The 17,090-nt window shown below is 39.4% G+C and overlaps 1 protein-coding gene across 1 annotated transcript in view; it reads right to left on the bottom strand.

The window, feature by feature from the left end:
- Positions 1-16,199, bottom strand: part of ATP11C (ATPase phospholipid transporting 11C) — a 103,910-nt gene extending 87,711 nt beyond the window's left edge. Inside the window, exons 1-3 of the mRNA XM_021684582.1 lie at positions 16,164-16,199; positions 6,205-6,324; positions 46-135 (exon numbers count right to left, since the gene is read on the bottom strand). Coding sequence (XP_021540257.1) covers positions 46-135; positions 6,205-6,324; positions 16,164-16,199 — 246 coding nt within the window. The remainder of the gene's footprint in view (positions 1-45; positions 136-6,204; positions 6,325-16,163) is intronic.
- Positions 16,200-17,090: the final 891 nt, after the last annotated feature.

Here is a 17,090-nt window from a genome sequence, read left to right as displayed (position 1 = left end):
TAATTAAGTTTCTAAAAGGGGAGTGGTTGTTTATGGAGCTCTTACCTGCACAAGGAAAATGATGAGAAAATAAAAATTTGCAATTCTTCTAAACTGTTCGAACAGATTCTTTGGGAGGAAATTCCAAAGTGTATACTGTATGGGAGGAGGAAAAAAAGTATTATTAGAAAGGAAACTTGAAAAATCCTAATAACAACTCATATGGGCCAGACTATCACAGTAATTTGAAAACATGTTAAAACCCAGACCTCACATATACAAATAAGCATACACTTAGAGGTATACTATATAAGAAATGAAGTTTTCATCTGGAGCATCACGATTGGGCCATCTAGTCCCCAACCTTTGCTTTCCCTGACCTGATCTAAATTAGGTTCCTTGTTAGGTGTTCTCAGGTCATCCTATACTTCCTTGACAATACTCGATACAGTGAATAACTATAGATGTGTGCATTTTTTATTAAAGTTGCTCCCTCAATAGGCAATAGGTCTCATAAGGACAGGTAATATTACTTTTCCCCCAACACCTAGCAGACACAAAACAGACATTCAATAAATTAGTTGGACGAATGAATGAACAAATTAATTCCTCTGGCTAAGCTAACTACTGGAGTCTGGATCATCATCACTGATATAACTCTGTCCCTATCAGTATCACCCCCACCTCCATGACATCTGAGGTGTACACATAACCCTGGGACATAGAGGGCTTTCACTTTAATCAACAACATACCACACTGGGCTTTGGTAACTGGTAACAGGTTAAAGGTTCAATGCTAAATAGTACATGGGCAGGAGAAGAAAACTCTTGGGCCAACTGTTGAACCACTGAGACTTTCTCACTAATATCTTAAGCTCAAGGACGAGGTCATCTAAAAAAATCACCAAGAGAAGATGCATTTTCTAGATATCTTAATAAAGACCAGAAACCAGAAAGAAAGGTTTCTTAACCTAAAAGATCTAAATTATACTTAAATGATCTCCACCACAAATATGGTGAGAAAGTATCTATTTGGTAAGGTGACTGAAATGCCAAAGTTGCAGAGCATGACACAATATACGTTAATTTACTACTAACCTCTCTTTAAAAGGCTAATGGGCTCAAAAATTAAGGAATCCCAGGAAAATGAAGATAAATGGAGGCAAAAATATTCAGTAAAGGAGCTGCATTACAACCAACAGCCAACCTAGAAGATTCTTCCCCCCCCCCAAGGAGTCATGGAAGCGCCTCAAGGAAGCTCATTCAAAATGAAGTTCAAAATTACAATGAGATATCACCTCACACCTGTCACAATGGTTAAAACAGAAAACACAAGAAACAACGGGTATTGGCGAGGATGTGGAGAAAAAGGAACCGTTCCTCTTGCACTGTTGGTGGGAACACAAACTGGTGCAGCCACTGTGGAAAACAGTATGGAGCATCCTCAAAAAGTTAAAAATAGAACTACCCTATGATCCAGTCCTTGCACTACTGGGTATCTACTCCCAAAATACAAAACACTAATTCAAAGGGATACATGAACCCCTATGTTTATTGCAGCATTATTTACAAAAGCCAAACTATGGAAGCAGCCCAAGTGTCCATCGATAGATGAATGGATAAAGGAGAGGTGGTATATATACACAATGGAATATTACTGAGCCATAAAAAGGATGAAATCTTGCCATTTACAACAACATGGATGGAGTTAGAGAGTATAAAGCTAAGTGAAGTAAGTCAGAGAAAGACAAATACCATGATTTCACACATATGTAAAATTAAAGAAACAAAGGTAAAGAAAGAGAGAGAGAGAGAGAAAGACAAAATAAGAAACAGACTCTTAATTACAGAGAACTGATGGTTACCGGGGGGAAGGGGTGGGGGGATGGGTGAAATAGGTGATGGGGATTAAGGAGTGTACTTGTCCTGATGAGGACTGGGTGATGTATATGGAAGTGGTGGATCACTATATTGTACACCTGAAACTAATATAACACTGTATGCTAACTATACTGGAATTTAAAACCTTAATAAACAACAATGAAAAATAAAGAATTGTGTGGATATGCATCATTTGGGGGAAGAGAATCCACACTTTTTATCAGGTTCCCAAGGCAGCTTGTAGCCAAAAACAAAAGGGATCAAAACCACTGATCCAGTCACGTTGAAGCTGATATAGTCCAGGATCAGCACTTAACTGTCCCAATTACTTAAGATCAATTTTCTAAAACAATAACCTAAACTCCCACAACAAGATAACAGCTGAGTTTCTGCCTTGTTGACCTTCTGTTCCCTAACTAAGGGGTTTTTAATTAAACAAACATACATTAGGGTCTGTTAAGAGTCCTCTGTGGGGTGTTAATACATCAAAAGGGAACATTTTTGTTGTTGTTTCTAGGCCCCCACTGTTTGTTTACCACTGTTTTAACTTATTAAATTAACTGCTTCCTTGGGGAACTCTGATTATTACCATTATAGGAAACTATTGCTATATGCCCTCTTCTGTATCAGGTCATGAGCTATTAAGAGGTCAGGGAACATATCATAAGCCCTCTTACCACAGCTGCCTAGAACAATGTTTGGTACATCGAAGGCACAAGAAATCTTGATCTTAAGTGTTGGCCATTTACTCCACTGCTCGTTACCCATGTGAAGCAGAACTTTTTTTTTTAAAGTACCACTCTTTCTCCCATAAATTCGAAAGTTTAAGTAAAGGGAGTTACCAGGACACTCCCCCACTAGGATTTAGTAACTTTAGCTAAAAAGGTACCGTCCAGGGAGTTTGAAAAGATTCAGAGATGTCCAATAAATTCTACTGAAAATCTGAGTTTTAAAAATGAGGGAGAATGCTAGTGTAATTTTAGGCTTGAAGCTTTAATTCAAGACAGTCTTTCACATAGGAGTTCTAAATTTAACCTTGGGCATACCTTCAAAGAGTTAGGTGGAGATCACAGATTCTTAACCCACTAAAGTGCCTTCAAGATTGAGGCTCTGCATTTTTAAAGAAAAAAAATGTGTAACAGGGAAATATGATGGAAACTAAAGATCCTAGCAGCAAGCAATCAGTGCTCATTTTGCTATAGAAGGGGATTTCCAAATTTCATACCAGCTACAAAATTCTGGTGATTCCCAGAGGTTCCTGCTGATTGTATTAAAGTAGGAAGTTTGCAGAGAACACGTTTTTCTATGGAAAGTATTGTGTTCCCCAAGAAGAAAAGAAGACTAATTTTAAAGATTGATTGATTGATTGATTGATTTGACAGAGAGAGACACAGTGAGAGAGGGAACACAAGCAGGGGGAGTGGGAGAGAGAGAAGCAGGCTTCCCGCAGAGCAGGGAGCCCGATGTGGGGCTCGATCCCAGGACCCTGGGATCATGACCTGAGCCGAAGGCAGATGCTTAACGACTGAGCCACCCAGGCGCCCCAAGACTAATTTTAACAGTAAGTAAAATTTAAGGTAGGTCAAAGTGTTTATCTTCAGTGTTCCCTGCATTAATAAGACTTATTCCCAGTCTTTACTGGGAATTACTGGTGGCATTGGTAAACAGAAAGCACCTATTAAGGGAAAGGTATTTTTATCATCAAAGGGTTAAAAAAGGAAATCAACACTTGCTACGAAGTTGGAAGGCAGCTAACATATGCTATAAATTGTACATTTCTTCAATTAAAAGATTCTGGTGAAAATACAAACAGCCAAAAGACAATGTGAGGAAGGAAAAGTTCAAATTATGAAAATATTGGGGCGCCTGGGTGGCTCAGTCATTAGGTGTCTGCCTTCGGCTCAGGTCATGATCGCAGCATCCTGGGACCGAGCCACACATCGGGCTTCCTGCTCAGCGGGGAGCTTGTTTCTCCCTCTCCCACTCCCCCTGCTTGGGTTCCCTCTCTAGCTGTCTCTCTCTCTCTGTCAAATAAATAAATAAAATCTTTAAAAAAAATTTTAAAAATTATGAAAATATTGTTCTCTCCAGAATGGACCCAAAAGCCTCTTTTAAAGAGAGATCATTCCACACAATCAATCAAAACACATGAGACTGAGGCAATCACTAGTACTGCTCAGGACTGTAGTAATACTAATCACAGAAATATAATTTAACAATACCACCTACCATTTACTAAGTCATTACTATAAGCCAAGCACAGTGCTTAAACTGTACTTTACTTTATCCTCACCACAGGCCTCTGAGGTAAGTACTGTTAATATCTCCATTTTACAGATAAGAAAACAGACACAGAAGGGTTCGATGCCTTACTTTAAATTCAAACCCAGGTCTTCTGTCTACAAGGATGAAGCTCTTTACCACTACACTGATACGCTATCCTCTTCTAATTATTCATTGTATTAAGATTTCATTCTTTTTCTGAAGTTAGTATACTGTCAATTCCTCTTTTTCTGTGCTAGAGCTTTTAGGAAAAAGCAGATCACTGGTAAACTAGATGACAGGTAAATTAGCAAAACTGTAAACATATAATATTTACAGAGAAAAGAGAAATGTTAGTCTATTCAATGTACAAATGTTCACTTCTTTATTCTGATTTCTAAAAGATATATACAGATACAGAGACATATATGCAAATCTGTTCAGAAACAAGCCTCATGAGCTCTTAACTATTTAAAAAAATATCCTAATGTATCGTTTTGCCTATTGGCAAAACTGAAGCTAGATAAAATACGAGAAATATATTAAATATGAAAAGATTTGACAATTAAACAGAGTGTTCTAGTTCTTTTACAATGTGAAATCGTGAAGTATATTACAACAAAATGGTTATAGTTAGTTCAACGAAAGTCACTTTCCCATCAGTGTGTTACATTATCATCTTCCACATAAAACACTATGGAAAACAGTATTTCCCTAGAAAGTATTTTAGATTTTGATGCAAAATGTGAGAGAAAACAGAGAAAGGAGCCCCAATAGCACAATGATGTGAAAAGGGCTTTTTATTCAGAGCCACTAGACCTTATAAAGCAGTTCTGCTCCTGACTTTATCGCTCACTCTGCTTGGTGACCATGGCACTAACTTAATTTCTCTGGGTTTGCTTTCTCCATCTGTAGAGTCAGCAAGTTGAACAGATAATCTCGCAGGATCTTTCAGTTCTATAAGTCTATGATTCTGAGTCAAAGGACTACTACTGTTGTCTTGGATCCTACAGGGGGAGTTACAATTTTCAATCAAAGGACTAGTCACTATCCTGGGCACAGGTATGAAAACTTCTGGCTGATGACAGATTTTCTGCCATAAGGTTCAAGATGAACAGGAAATAGACATTTTATCCAAAGACAGAGTGTTCTATAGGCCAATAGATACATGCTCATCAGGCAACAGTTTTCACTCATTCTGTCCATATTTTACATGTTAATCTCCTACTTAAGTATAATCTGTATACATCACTAGCTCAAGAGAAATCACACATGTGTTTGAAAACCAAATGTTAAATTTTTAAAGGAAGGCCATAATTTTGTTTCAGGTCCTAGGTGTTTGCAAACTTGCAGTGATCCAATTGTCACTAACATTTTACATCTGCCTTGCCAGGCTACGTGAAGTAAGGAAAATCTATCAAGATCTGTCAATCTATCAATTATCTGCCATTTAGCACCTAGTACCTAACCTGGTCAGCCAAAGGTAAAGATTAGCAAGCTAATATTAGTAGAATGAGGACGACTGGTACTAGGGACCAAAGAGAATGCTTTTACGTATGGAACATCAGCTCCATTTCACTGTTGAGGACATACAGACTTGGAGATTAATTTGGCCAAGGTCACAAAGCTAGTAAATGGTCAGGCCAGGAGTGTACTTGAGGAGCTCCCCAGTGGAACAGAAAGAGATATAAATGTCATTCTAGGATAGCACCCTCCAAAAGAATGTAAATTATTTAGGACCTAGTCCAAGCACTTAAGAGAAATTCAGGAAGATTTGGGCAAGTCAATAATTCCTAGTTTTAGCACCCTTTAAGGCTTAACGTAATATGTATCATCAACAGGCACTAGGAATGATAATGGAAAGCAAGTGACTAATATTTCAGCTATAACAAGACAGAGTGATACTTTTTAAGAAAAACAGCCTTTTGGTGGAATAATTACCACAGTTGGTATACGGTATAGGTGCGCATCCATGTATGCGTATATAAATAAACCAGCTTCCTTGGAAGCACAAATAAGTGCATTATCTGGCTCACTATATGAATCACTACACGCATCTATTGAATTAAAAAAACAACTTACCTTAGATGAGACTATTCTATTATCACAAAATCTTTGTGCAATGTAAGCTTCTGTTTCTGAAACTGGATGATTGCCAACAAACACTGTGCGTGTACCAACTCTTTTCTCTTCTCCAGCACACTGACCAAGAAAAAGGGAGGAAAAGTCAGTTTCTTATCACATTTGTCCACGCTTCTACTGAGCTCAGAATTCTTGCCTAAGCACATCTGACAATCCCCTAGAGAGACAAGAGTACCAGGGAGGGGAGAAAACCTTGTTAGGCTACTCAAACTCCAGTAGGCTCTTGGTTGCTGACTTAGTGAAGATTAGTGGAAGGGATGCTTGAGACAACTGTTCTGAGGTCAACCCTACTATTTTAAAATGTTTAAATTAAAAGAAACCCTAGAAATAAGTCAATCAGAGAAAGACATGTACCATATGACCTCACTGATATGAGGGAATCTTTTTTTTTTTTCTTTTTTTTTTTTTAAATTTATTTATTTGAGAGAGCGAGAATGAGAGAGAGAGAGAGAGTACGTGAAAGGGGGGAGGGCCAGAGGGAGAAGCAGACTCCCCGCCGAGCAGGGAGCCCGATGCGGGACTCGATCCAGGGACCCCAGGATCATGACCTGAGCCGAAGGCAGTCGCTCAACCAACTGAGCCACCCAGGCGCCCGATATGAGGAATTCTTAATCTCAGTTAACAAACGGAGGGTTGCTGGAGTGGTGGAGGGGGAAGGGATGGGGCGGCTGGGTGATGGACATTGGGGAGGGTATGTGCTATGGTGAGCGCTGTGAATTGTGTAAGACTGATGAATCACAGACCTGTACCTCTGAAACAAATAATACATTATATGTTAAAAAAAAGAAGATAGTAGGAAGGGAAAAATGAAGGGGGGGGAATCAGAGGGGGAAACAAAGCATGAGAGACTATGGACTCTGAGAAACAAACTGAGGGTTTTAGAGGGGAGGGGGTGAGGGGGTGGGTTAGCCAGTGATGGGTATTAAGGAGGGCACGTACTGCATGGAGCACTGGGTGTTATATGCAAACAGCGAATCATGGAACAATACATCAAAAACTGATGATGTAATGTATGGTGATTAACATAATAATAAAAAATAAAGTTTAAAAAAAATAAAAAAATAAAAGAAATCCTAGAAAAACAGTATTTTTACTGCCATTTTTCTTTCTTCCACAAAATCTCAACCATCACCATCACAGCAACACACTCCAAAGGTCAGATTGGGAATATTTAATTTATCACACAACAACTACTGAAGACCATCTTGCTAATTCCTTACCAGAGAACACAAAGCAGAATGCAAATTACTTCTGAACGGAAAATAATTACTTGTAAGTATAGAGAAATAGAATGGCTGTCTTTAATGATGATCAACTATTTCTACAAAGAAAAGCTGTAATTCTTTGGTTTTACAGGAAAGACATCCTTTGTGATTTCTCAGAGCCTACTGTCAAAAAGTCCCATTTCACACACTATATCTCTAATGCCCCTTTTATTTTATTTATTTATTTATTTGAGAGGGAGATGGGGGGGAGGGGCAGAGGAAGAAGGAGAGAGAGAATTCCCGAGCAGGTTCCACGGCCAGCACAAAGCCTGAAGCAGGGCTCGATCTCACAACCCTGAGATAATGACCCCTGCTGAAATCAAGAGTCAGTTGCTTAGACAACTGAGCCACCCAGGTGCCCCCCACTTTTACAATTTTTTAAAAGTAGGTTCTAGAAGTTCTAGAATCTACAAGTTCCAAGGTTGAGCTCCATTTTACCTTACCTTTTTATTTCACTAAGGCTTTACTCTGTTTTTTGTTTTTTAAAGATTCTCCAAGAAGTTTATTTTGCAAATTTTTTTGCATTTTATGTTTTTGGCTTACAGTGTTATAAAGAGAAAAATGTATACAATTTTGAACACTGAACTATTAATCATTTTCACATGAATTAAGATATACTTTATTTCTAATTGACCTTCAAATGCAGCAGCAGCTCATGAGTTTAGTGTAAGTATTCTTGCTACCCCATCCTACCCTGTCATTGAGTCAGAGTTCAAGATACAGATACATATACAAATACAAAACAGACACAAACAAGCCTTTTATGAAGTGAACAAATCTTTTATAATGTAAATAACGGTTCCCTTTTGGAACTTTCTATATCCAGTTCATGCCTTTTCTGAAATTGGGACATTCACACTTATTAGACACAATCTTCATAAAGCAAAGTGTTTATCTCTTTGCAAACTCAGGTAATTCTTGAGAGCAATATTTTTCTTATTGATCTGAAAAGAACAGTGTGTGGAAGGTCAAAGAGGAAAAATCACTTCAAATGATCAAAACAGAAGAGGTCTGAAAAATAATATACTTAATAGTGTAGGGAGAAAAATTTTAAGTATAGATTCTATGAAAATATTGATATTCAAAGGAATAGCTTTGGACCCATTGCCAAAAACTCAGATTTTTTTCTCAGTTAATTTAAACCAAGAGTATTTATTTAGGAAGATACATTAAGTCTTTGAAGTAAGAATGAAAGAATTGTACAATTTAATTTCTATATAAATGACTGAATATACAAAGTATCAAATATAAACAGTAGTGTAGCAAGAAAATAAATTGGCAGAAATAATCACTCAACCAGTAGCAATAATTAAGACCACCATTTGAAAGATCTTCTATACACCAAGAATGAAAAAAATGTTGTTATACGATTTTACAGCATACAACTGAATTCAATTCTAATTCATTACTATTATACTTTTTTCTTCTTCAGTATTAGTAGACCCACATCATCTCCTATCAATTCATTGTGTTTATTACGTGAACCATCACATGCAGGAAAGTCTTAGAATGCCAACACCGACAATAAGCTGCTTCAGTAAGACACAAATCTTCAATGTTTATTTCATTCACCACTTTGGGATTTTCCTCTTGTATTTTAAGATTAATCAAGCTTGGGGGTCCTGGGTGGTGCTGCCCATTAAGTGCCGGACTCTTGGTTTTGGCTCAGGTCATGAACTCAGGGTCATGAGATAGAGCCCTACCTCGGGCTCCCTGCTCAGTCCCAAGTCGGCTTATGTTTCTCTCTCCCTCTCCCTCTGCCCCACCAAAACCCCATGCTTGCTCTCTCTCTCACATACATGCGCTCTCTCTCTCACACACACATAAACAAATAAATCTTAAAAAGATTAATCAAGCTATTGTTCTGTTGCTTTTCTTTGAGAGGAATGGACGAATTGCAAGGTAGCTAAGTAGTGCAAGTACACTAAAGAAAGGCAATAACCAAAGCCATTCTGAAACTGTGAGCTGAGTGAGCCAGTAATGCTCTTGGGGACAGGGAGCTGCTTTAGATACGGGAAGCTGCACCTTCAGGATGTGGGCCAGCTCTCCAGTACCATCCTCCCTGCCGGCGACCACTCCTCTCTGAGACCCACCACTCTCCAGCTGAGCTGCCATGCCTCTACTCTGTTTTCTTACCTTAAATCAGGACAATACACTTTTTATTTTTTATTTTTTTTAAAGATTTTATTTATTTGACAGAGAGAGAGACAGTGAGAGAGGGAACTCGAGCAGGGAGAGTGGGAGAGGGAGAAGCAGGCTTCCCTCGGAGCAGGGAGCCCAATGAGGGGCTGGATCCCAGGACGTCGGGATCCTGACCTGAGCCGAAGGCAGATGCTTAACAACTGAGCCACCCAGGCACCCCAAGATGTTTTTTTTAAAGATTTTTATTTATTTGACAGAGAGAGAGATAGCGAGAGAGGGAACACAAGCAGGGGGAGTGGAGGAGCCAGAAGCAGGCTTCCCACTGAGCAGGGAGACCGATGTGGGGCTCGATCCCAGGACCCTGGGATCATGACCTGAGCCGAAGGCAGACGCTTAACGACTGAGCCACCCAGGTGCCCCAGGATAATACGCTTTTAAAAAAAGATTTTATTTATTTGAGAGAGAGAGGATGGGGGTGGGGTGGGGGCAGAGGGAGAGGAAGAAGCAGACTCCCCACTGCAGAGGGAGCCTGAGGCGGGGCTTGATCCTAGGACCTTGTCATGACCTGAGCCAAAGGCAGACTTTTAACCAACTGCCACTACACCACCCAGGCGCCCCTGGGATAGTCTCCTTTGATGGTACTATATTATCATGTTTGAGACAGCCATATATTTAAGTCAAAAAAAGATAGGAACCAATATCCACATACATATTTCCATTATTTTTTAAAGATAATTCCCTAGCCCAGAACGTTTTAAAGTATGTAGGCTCAAGGATTTTCCTTCCTTTCAATGATCTATTTAAAAGCCAAAGATGTAATAATCCTGACCCCAAAGTAATCATTTTAAGCAAGACTACTTAGGGATTGCAAAGTTCTCCAAATGTCTGTTTGGATGTATTTCAATCTGAATTTTTGTACCTTTTATCAATATTATAGGGAAAATGATTTTTTAGTTTAAAAAGGTAAAAATCAACCAAAAGTATAGATAAGACCTCTTGACTCATCATTTTCATTAAAACTTATTAAATAATTATTTAGTGGGGTACTGCTTTCAAACTCTGAATCAATCAAAAAATGACTGGGATAAATTCAAGTAGGAGAGATTTAGCCTATATATATATATATATATACACACATACATATATATAGGCTAAATATGTATATATATATATAGGCTATATATGTGTGCGTATATATATATATATGTAACTTCTGGAATTCTACCCTGGCATGGGTGATAGAATCTCCATCCATGGCAATGTGGAAAAAGTAAGTATCTGTGGTAGACAGCTTAGCTGTTTTTTGTTTTGTTTTGTTTTTGTTTTTTAAGATTTTATTTATTTATTTGAGACAGAGAATGAGAGAGACAGAGAGCACATGAGAGGGGGGAGGGTCAGAGGGAGAAGCAGGCTCCCCGCCGAGCAGGGAGCCCGATGCGGGACTCAATCCAGGGACCCCAGGATCATGACCCAAGCCGAAGGCAGCCGCTTAACCAACTGAGCCACCCAGGTGCCCGACAGCTTAGCTGTTTACCCACTTGCCCAAAGACAGGGTATTATTAGAACTGACCATACAAGGTCCTTCTCATGCTAAGACTCCATGGTAAATTTTCAGACACTTCCTGGTTATTGTTTCAATAAACAATACCTTTATCAGAGTGGCAGCTACAGGGGGTGCCTGGGTGACTCAGTCAGTTAAGCACCTGCCTTCGGCTCAGGTCATGATCTCATGGGTTGTAAGACCACCCCACCCCGCATTGGGCTCCCTGCTCAGCGGGGAGTCTGCTTCTTCCTCTCCCTCTGCCCATCCCCCCTGCTCCTGCAAGCAGTCTCTTTCTCCCTCTAATAAATAAAGTCTTAAAAAAAAAAGAATGAAAAGAATGGCAGGTATATACATTTTGATTCAGGGACTGACTTCTTTGTTTGCAACTATAATATACAAGGTCTGACACGGTTTACTGATAAGAGCACTAAATTTTCCTTAATCTCCATTTTGCAAAATGTAAACAGAAAGTGAATACACCTTGCTAAAGTATAGCTCATTCTGCTTCACCCTTACCCTCACCTTCTGTTGCAAGTTATGATCTTTGCTGTAGTCTCTGCAACAGATCTGAACCTTATAATGTACAGATCTGAGTTACAGAAATTGTCAAATTACTTGCCAGTTCTGCATATACATATGTATTTACAACCTTTAATATTTGTATGGTTGTTTAGTTTTTCACACAACCAAGAAGAGGCTATAGAGTAAATAAGGAAGTTACCTTTTATGTCAATTCTCAGATCATTCTACAAATGGAAAGGAGGAAGAAAAGGAAAAGAGGTAGAGGGTCAGTGAAGCGGGATGTTTCCTGCACTGCTAATATAGATTGTTCCCCTCGGTTAACAGTGGCCACTGATTAGCTTAAAACAAAAATGAACTAGTAGTTCCTCAATTCTGAATTGTCTTCAACTTTCTTCTCTGGCAGGAACAAGCTTAACACAATTTGTCAGGCACATAATATTTTTATGAATGCCCTACATTTGAATGGCATTTACAGTTTTACTAAGCGCTTTCCCCATACATTATTTCTCTGATCACTTTCAAATAAGGCCTACCTGACCTCTATCTCTATTAAGTTGGAGAAAACGGATTGAAATTGCTGTGTAGGTCTGGGAGGCCGGGGGGCAGGGGGAGCTCCTGGCAGTGATCATTGTTAGATGATGAAAAGGGGGCCTGAGAGAAGCTGTATCATGTCCATTCCTGAGCATTTTTTAAAAAAGGGCAAAGTCTCCCCAGCCCAGGCAGATTTGGGTTTGCAGCTGCCTGGGACTGGGGCTGGAGTGGGGTGAAAGAGGACTTTTCCATGCCTGCTTCACCCTAAAATCTGAAGAACCTGCAATTTCTGGTGGAATTTGCTCTAACTTATAACACTGTTTAGTTTGCATAAGAATGGCAGTGCTGAACTCATGCGTAAATTTCACTGTACTTTTCCACTTGCTGCCAATGTTGAGTGTTAAAACAGTGGTTTTAGGTTCCTGTGATTGTGAATAATGTAGGTGCCTTAGCCAGGGCGGAGAAACTCCAAGTAGGAATTTAAAAAAATTTCCCTTTTGGATGGCACACGATGTAGTCTGGAGTAGGAGTGTATGATTCCTGCCACCTCATAATGAATTTTAATTCATTAAGAGTCCATCCTGTGTTGAACTGCTTCCCATCCAAATGTCCTTAGAAATGACATTTTTAAAAACTGAAATATGCTGGCACAGATTCTATTTTAATGACACATCATACACTACAATAAAAAGTATGGAGAAATATTAAAAATACATACCTATAATATATGAGTAACAGAGAGAGCAATTGTTTTTTTCAAGATAAAAGGTACCCTTTTGTGCCCTTGATTTATACTTCCATTGTATAAACAATATTGTGGGGGGGGGGGGGAAGGTACCAAAACATAGTATCTCAATAAAATCAGTGAAATGGCACTGTTGTTCAACTAGTACCATCTTAAAATCCCATGCCTTTGGGGCGCCTGGGTGGCTCAGTCATTAAGCGTCTGCCTTCGGCTCAGGTCATGATCCCAGGGTCCTGGGATCGAGCCCCGCATCGGGCTCCCCGCTCAGCGGGAAGCCTGCTTCTCCCTCTCCCACTCCCCCTGCTTGTGTTCCCTCTCTCGCTGTGTCTCTCTCTGTCAAATAAATAAATAAAATCTTAAAAAAAAATCCCATGCCTTTGCTTGTCATAACACATAAAAAGCTGTTGAAAGTGTAATTTGTTTCTTGATTGCCTCTAGACTGCTCAGTAAGAACTGAGAGAAAATAGAGACCTCAATATAAGACTGTCACTATAGAAGCTGGCACAGAATCTAAAGCAGAGCTCACATCCCCACCCTTTCCAGGTGCTTGCAGACTTAAAATTTATCACTTAGTTTTAGATCAGTGGTTCTTAATTCTGGCCACACATTGGCTTTAAGCACAACACCAATGCCTCGGTCTTTTATTTAATATTCAATTTTTCTGGAAGCTCCCCAGGTGACAATACTAATTTGTAGCCCATGCCTGTGAAAACTGCTATACAATCTTTCACTTTGAATTAGTGACTGCTCTTACCTAAGATCCTACAAGTTTTTAGTATACCAGCCATAATCCCACATTTTTAAATTAAAATAATTTAAACAATTTGCTTTTCAAAGCATAAAAATACAAATAACCCTCAAATAGTGCCCCCTCCAATCACTTTGAGCTGTTCACAAAATGAGATTTCCCTTCAATACTTATTTTGCATGTGGTTAATCTACTATCAATTATTTAGATCACAGATGATGAAAATTACAGTACTTGATATAATGCAAAGCTACTCAAGTTATCAGCAAATCATCACTGATGTCATCCCTGGCAATTACAGCATTGTTTTTACTTATTTTTATATTTAAAAATTTTTTAAAGTAAGCTACACGCCCAGCATGGAGTCCAACATGGGGCCTGAACTCACAACTCTGAGACAGAGACCCAAACCGAGATCAAGAGTCGGCTCAACCTTGGGGCACCTGGGTGGCTCAGTCGGTGAAGCATCTGCCTTCAGCTCAGGTCATGATCCCAGGGTCCTGGGATGGAGCCCCGCCTCTGGCTCCCTGCTCAGCAGGAAGCCTGCTTCTCCCTCTCCCACTCCCCCTGCTTGTGTTCCCTCTGTCGCTCTGTCAAAAAATAAATAAAAATCTTAAAAAAAAAAAAAAAAGTGTCGGCTCAACCCACTGAGCCACCCAGGAGCCCCACAGCATTATTTTTATTGGTCATCAGACTGCTGAGTTATTAAAGCAAATGTTAAATATTTACTCAGAAATGAACAAAAATGGATTATTAAAATTCTGAAAAGCCTGGCAGTGATTTAAAACTGTTCTCTGGGGGCACCTGGGTGGCTCAGTCGTTCAGCGTCTGCTTTCGGCTCAGGTCATGACCCCAGGGTCCTGGGATCGAGCCCCGCGCATCAGGCTCCCTGCTTGGCGGGAAGCCTGCTTCTCCCTCTCCCCCTGCTTGTGTTCCCTCTCTCACTGTGTCTCTCTCTGTCAAATAAATAAATAAAATCTAAAAAAAAAAAAAAAACCTGTTCTCTGCACCCCAGCCCTAAAGCTATTTTCTTTTATGAAGCACTAGTATTTTTGAACAGCATAATCAGCCTTAAAAGGGTCAAATGAATTCAAAATTCAAAGAAAGAACTAGCGTTTCATCAAAACTTCAGGTGTCTACTAAAATGCTCCTAAAAGTCAGTATTTTCTGTCCTAGGGTTGGAGGGGTGAGGTGCAGGGAGGAGAGCACCACAGTGCCAGGGAACATTTCCAGTGTATTAGGCCTCTTGGTTAAAATTGCTACAATGTATTCAGTGATCACATTGCTGAGGTTTCCAAGCCCACTCCATTATAACAAGCCAAGAGGAATAATCTTGATGTGTAACTGACAGTCATAACTGGGCCTTAAAATCGCACTTTTCAGATTTTGCTTTTGCAGCATCTTAAGTGATTAAGCTGTCTCTCTCCTTTGCCAGGGGTAGTGAAGCAAGACCAGGACAAGACATTTTGTGTTGTCTTGCCCTTAAAGCTTAATTATGGTCATATTAACAGAAAATCTCAAACACCTGATCAAAAGATAACTGAATATTCAAAGTACATCCCGAGACACAAAGATTGTCTCTAATTAGGCATTACCTGATGGCAGCACATTTAATTGAATAGAATCTGCTATAGGAAATGGATATTAAACCCCACAAAACCAAAAATCTGTATCAGCAGGCACAATGCTTAGGACTTAGGTAAGAACAATGCCTTCTTTGGAAACTCAAGAGTCAGACTTAGGTTATCTAAATGTGATCCACTGAGCAGTTTAATTCCACCAGGGACAATTCTAAGTGTTCTCAATCTGATACCCCTCCCCACCATGTCTTTACTCCAAGAACCTCAGGGCTACAAAACTGTGGCTTTAAAGATGAAATATAGCTGTCTTTAGGATGGCTAATAATCGACAGATCAAAACTGCTGTAAGCATTTAGTAATTCAAGACTCTAACAGGGATTTTCTTAATGATTCAAAGATTCCTCCATTTACAGAAAGTAACCTGAGATTCTTAAAGTTCTGGCTGGGGCTCAGCAACTCCAATTTCCTTGTTGACAGCATTTCTCTTACCCTAGAGCTTGACAATATGCACACAAACTTGAGATGAACTCAGCATACAGGTCTATAAGGCTTGAGAAATTACTTTTTCACTTTCACTATCCATAGCTACATACCACCTTGTATTCCAAACACTTAACAAACTTTAAAAAATCTAAATAGAGGGGTACATAACTTCGAAGGATAGGAACAACAGAGTGACGCTGACTGATAATCCTGCTAAGCATTTACCATAGCCCTGGGGAAATGGATAAAAATGTATATGCAAATAGAAAGCAACAAGGCCCCAAGACCTCAAAGCCCAACCTGGCTAAAAAGAGATCAGAATAAAATATAGATCACAAACCTCAGAGGCAGGAGGGAAAGATGGGACCATCTGCATACCGACATGTGAAAATGTGCTAACACAAAGGCAGCTAAATCGCAGAGAAAACGCTGCAGATTATCAAGCAACTTGTACCAACCCCTGTGATCCTTGTGAAGTTTCTCTGAATACGGGAAGACAGCCAACTGTGGCTTGCAAGTTTCTGTACCTCCAAGGGAGGCGGCAAAAGAAAGCACTAGAAGGCTGGTTTGTTCCTTAAGACTCTGAAGCAACATGCTGGTGTCCTGGCCTCTGTTATCACACCATTTGACATCTTTTTTGTTACTCTTCTCCCAACACCTGATTTGCCTTTGTAACTTTTGATTTCAAAGTATCATTTAAAAATATTAGTGTCTTGCACCACATAGTATTTTTTTCCTCATCTTGTAAAGTTCTTTTCTAACCCATGCTTACAATAGATGGACCATGACAAGAAGTGGAAGTAAAAAAATCAAACTTTAGACAAAATTTCAGTTGAACTTTGGGTTCTAGTCAGGTAAATAGTTTAAGAGGAAGAGATACAATCTAGGCATTCGCTATGATACACTGAGTCACCCCACCACCAGAGAGTGACTATTACTGTATGTTGAAGTTTCAAAAATGTATAGCAAAATAGCTATATATATATATATATATATACACACACACACACACATATATATTATATAGCCTAAGCAGATGGTTTTTGTGAAGTCCCTTAGGGCTGAAGGATTTTTTATCACTTTTTAGAGCTCTCACAGGTAAGGAAGTTTTATCTCAGCAGCAAACAGTAATGCCTAACAATGGCAAGGAAAGGAACCACTGGATATTAGGGTGAAAAATGCCTTTATCAATATCTACCTAGAAGAGACAAATTCTCATCCAAATACCACTTTCTAGGTCACCAGTGAAGAATTTTCATTACAGTGT

This window comes from Neomonachus schauinslandi, chromosome X (genome assembly GCF_002201575.2).
Source record: "Neomonachus schauinslandi chromosome X, ASM220157v2, whole genome shotgun sequence".
NCBI classification, from domain to species: domain Eukaryota; kingdom Metazoa; phylum Chordata; class Mammalia; order Carnivora; family Phocidae; genus Neomonachus; species Neomonachus schauinslandi.
The sequence above is the reverse complement of the archived record's forward strand: the minus strand, read 5'-3'. Positions and strand labels throughout refer to the sequence as shown.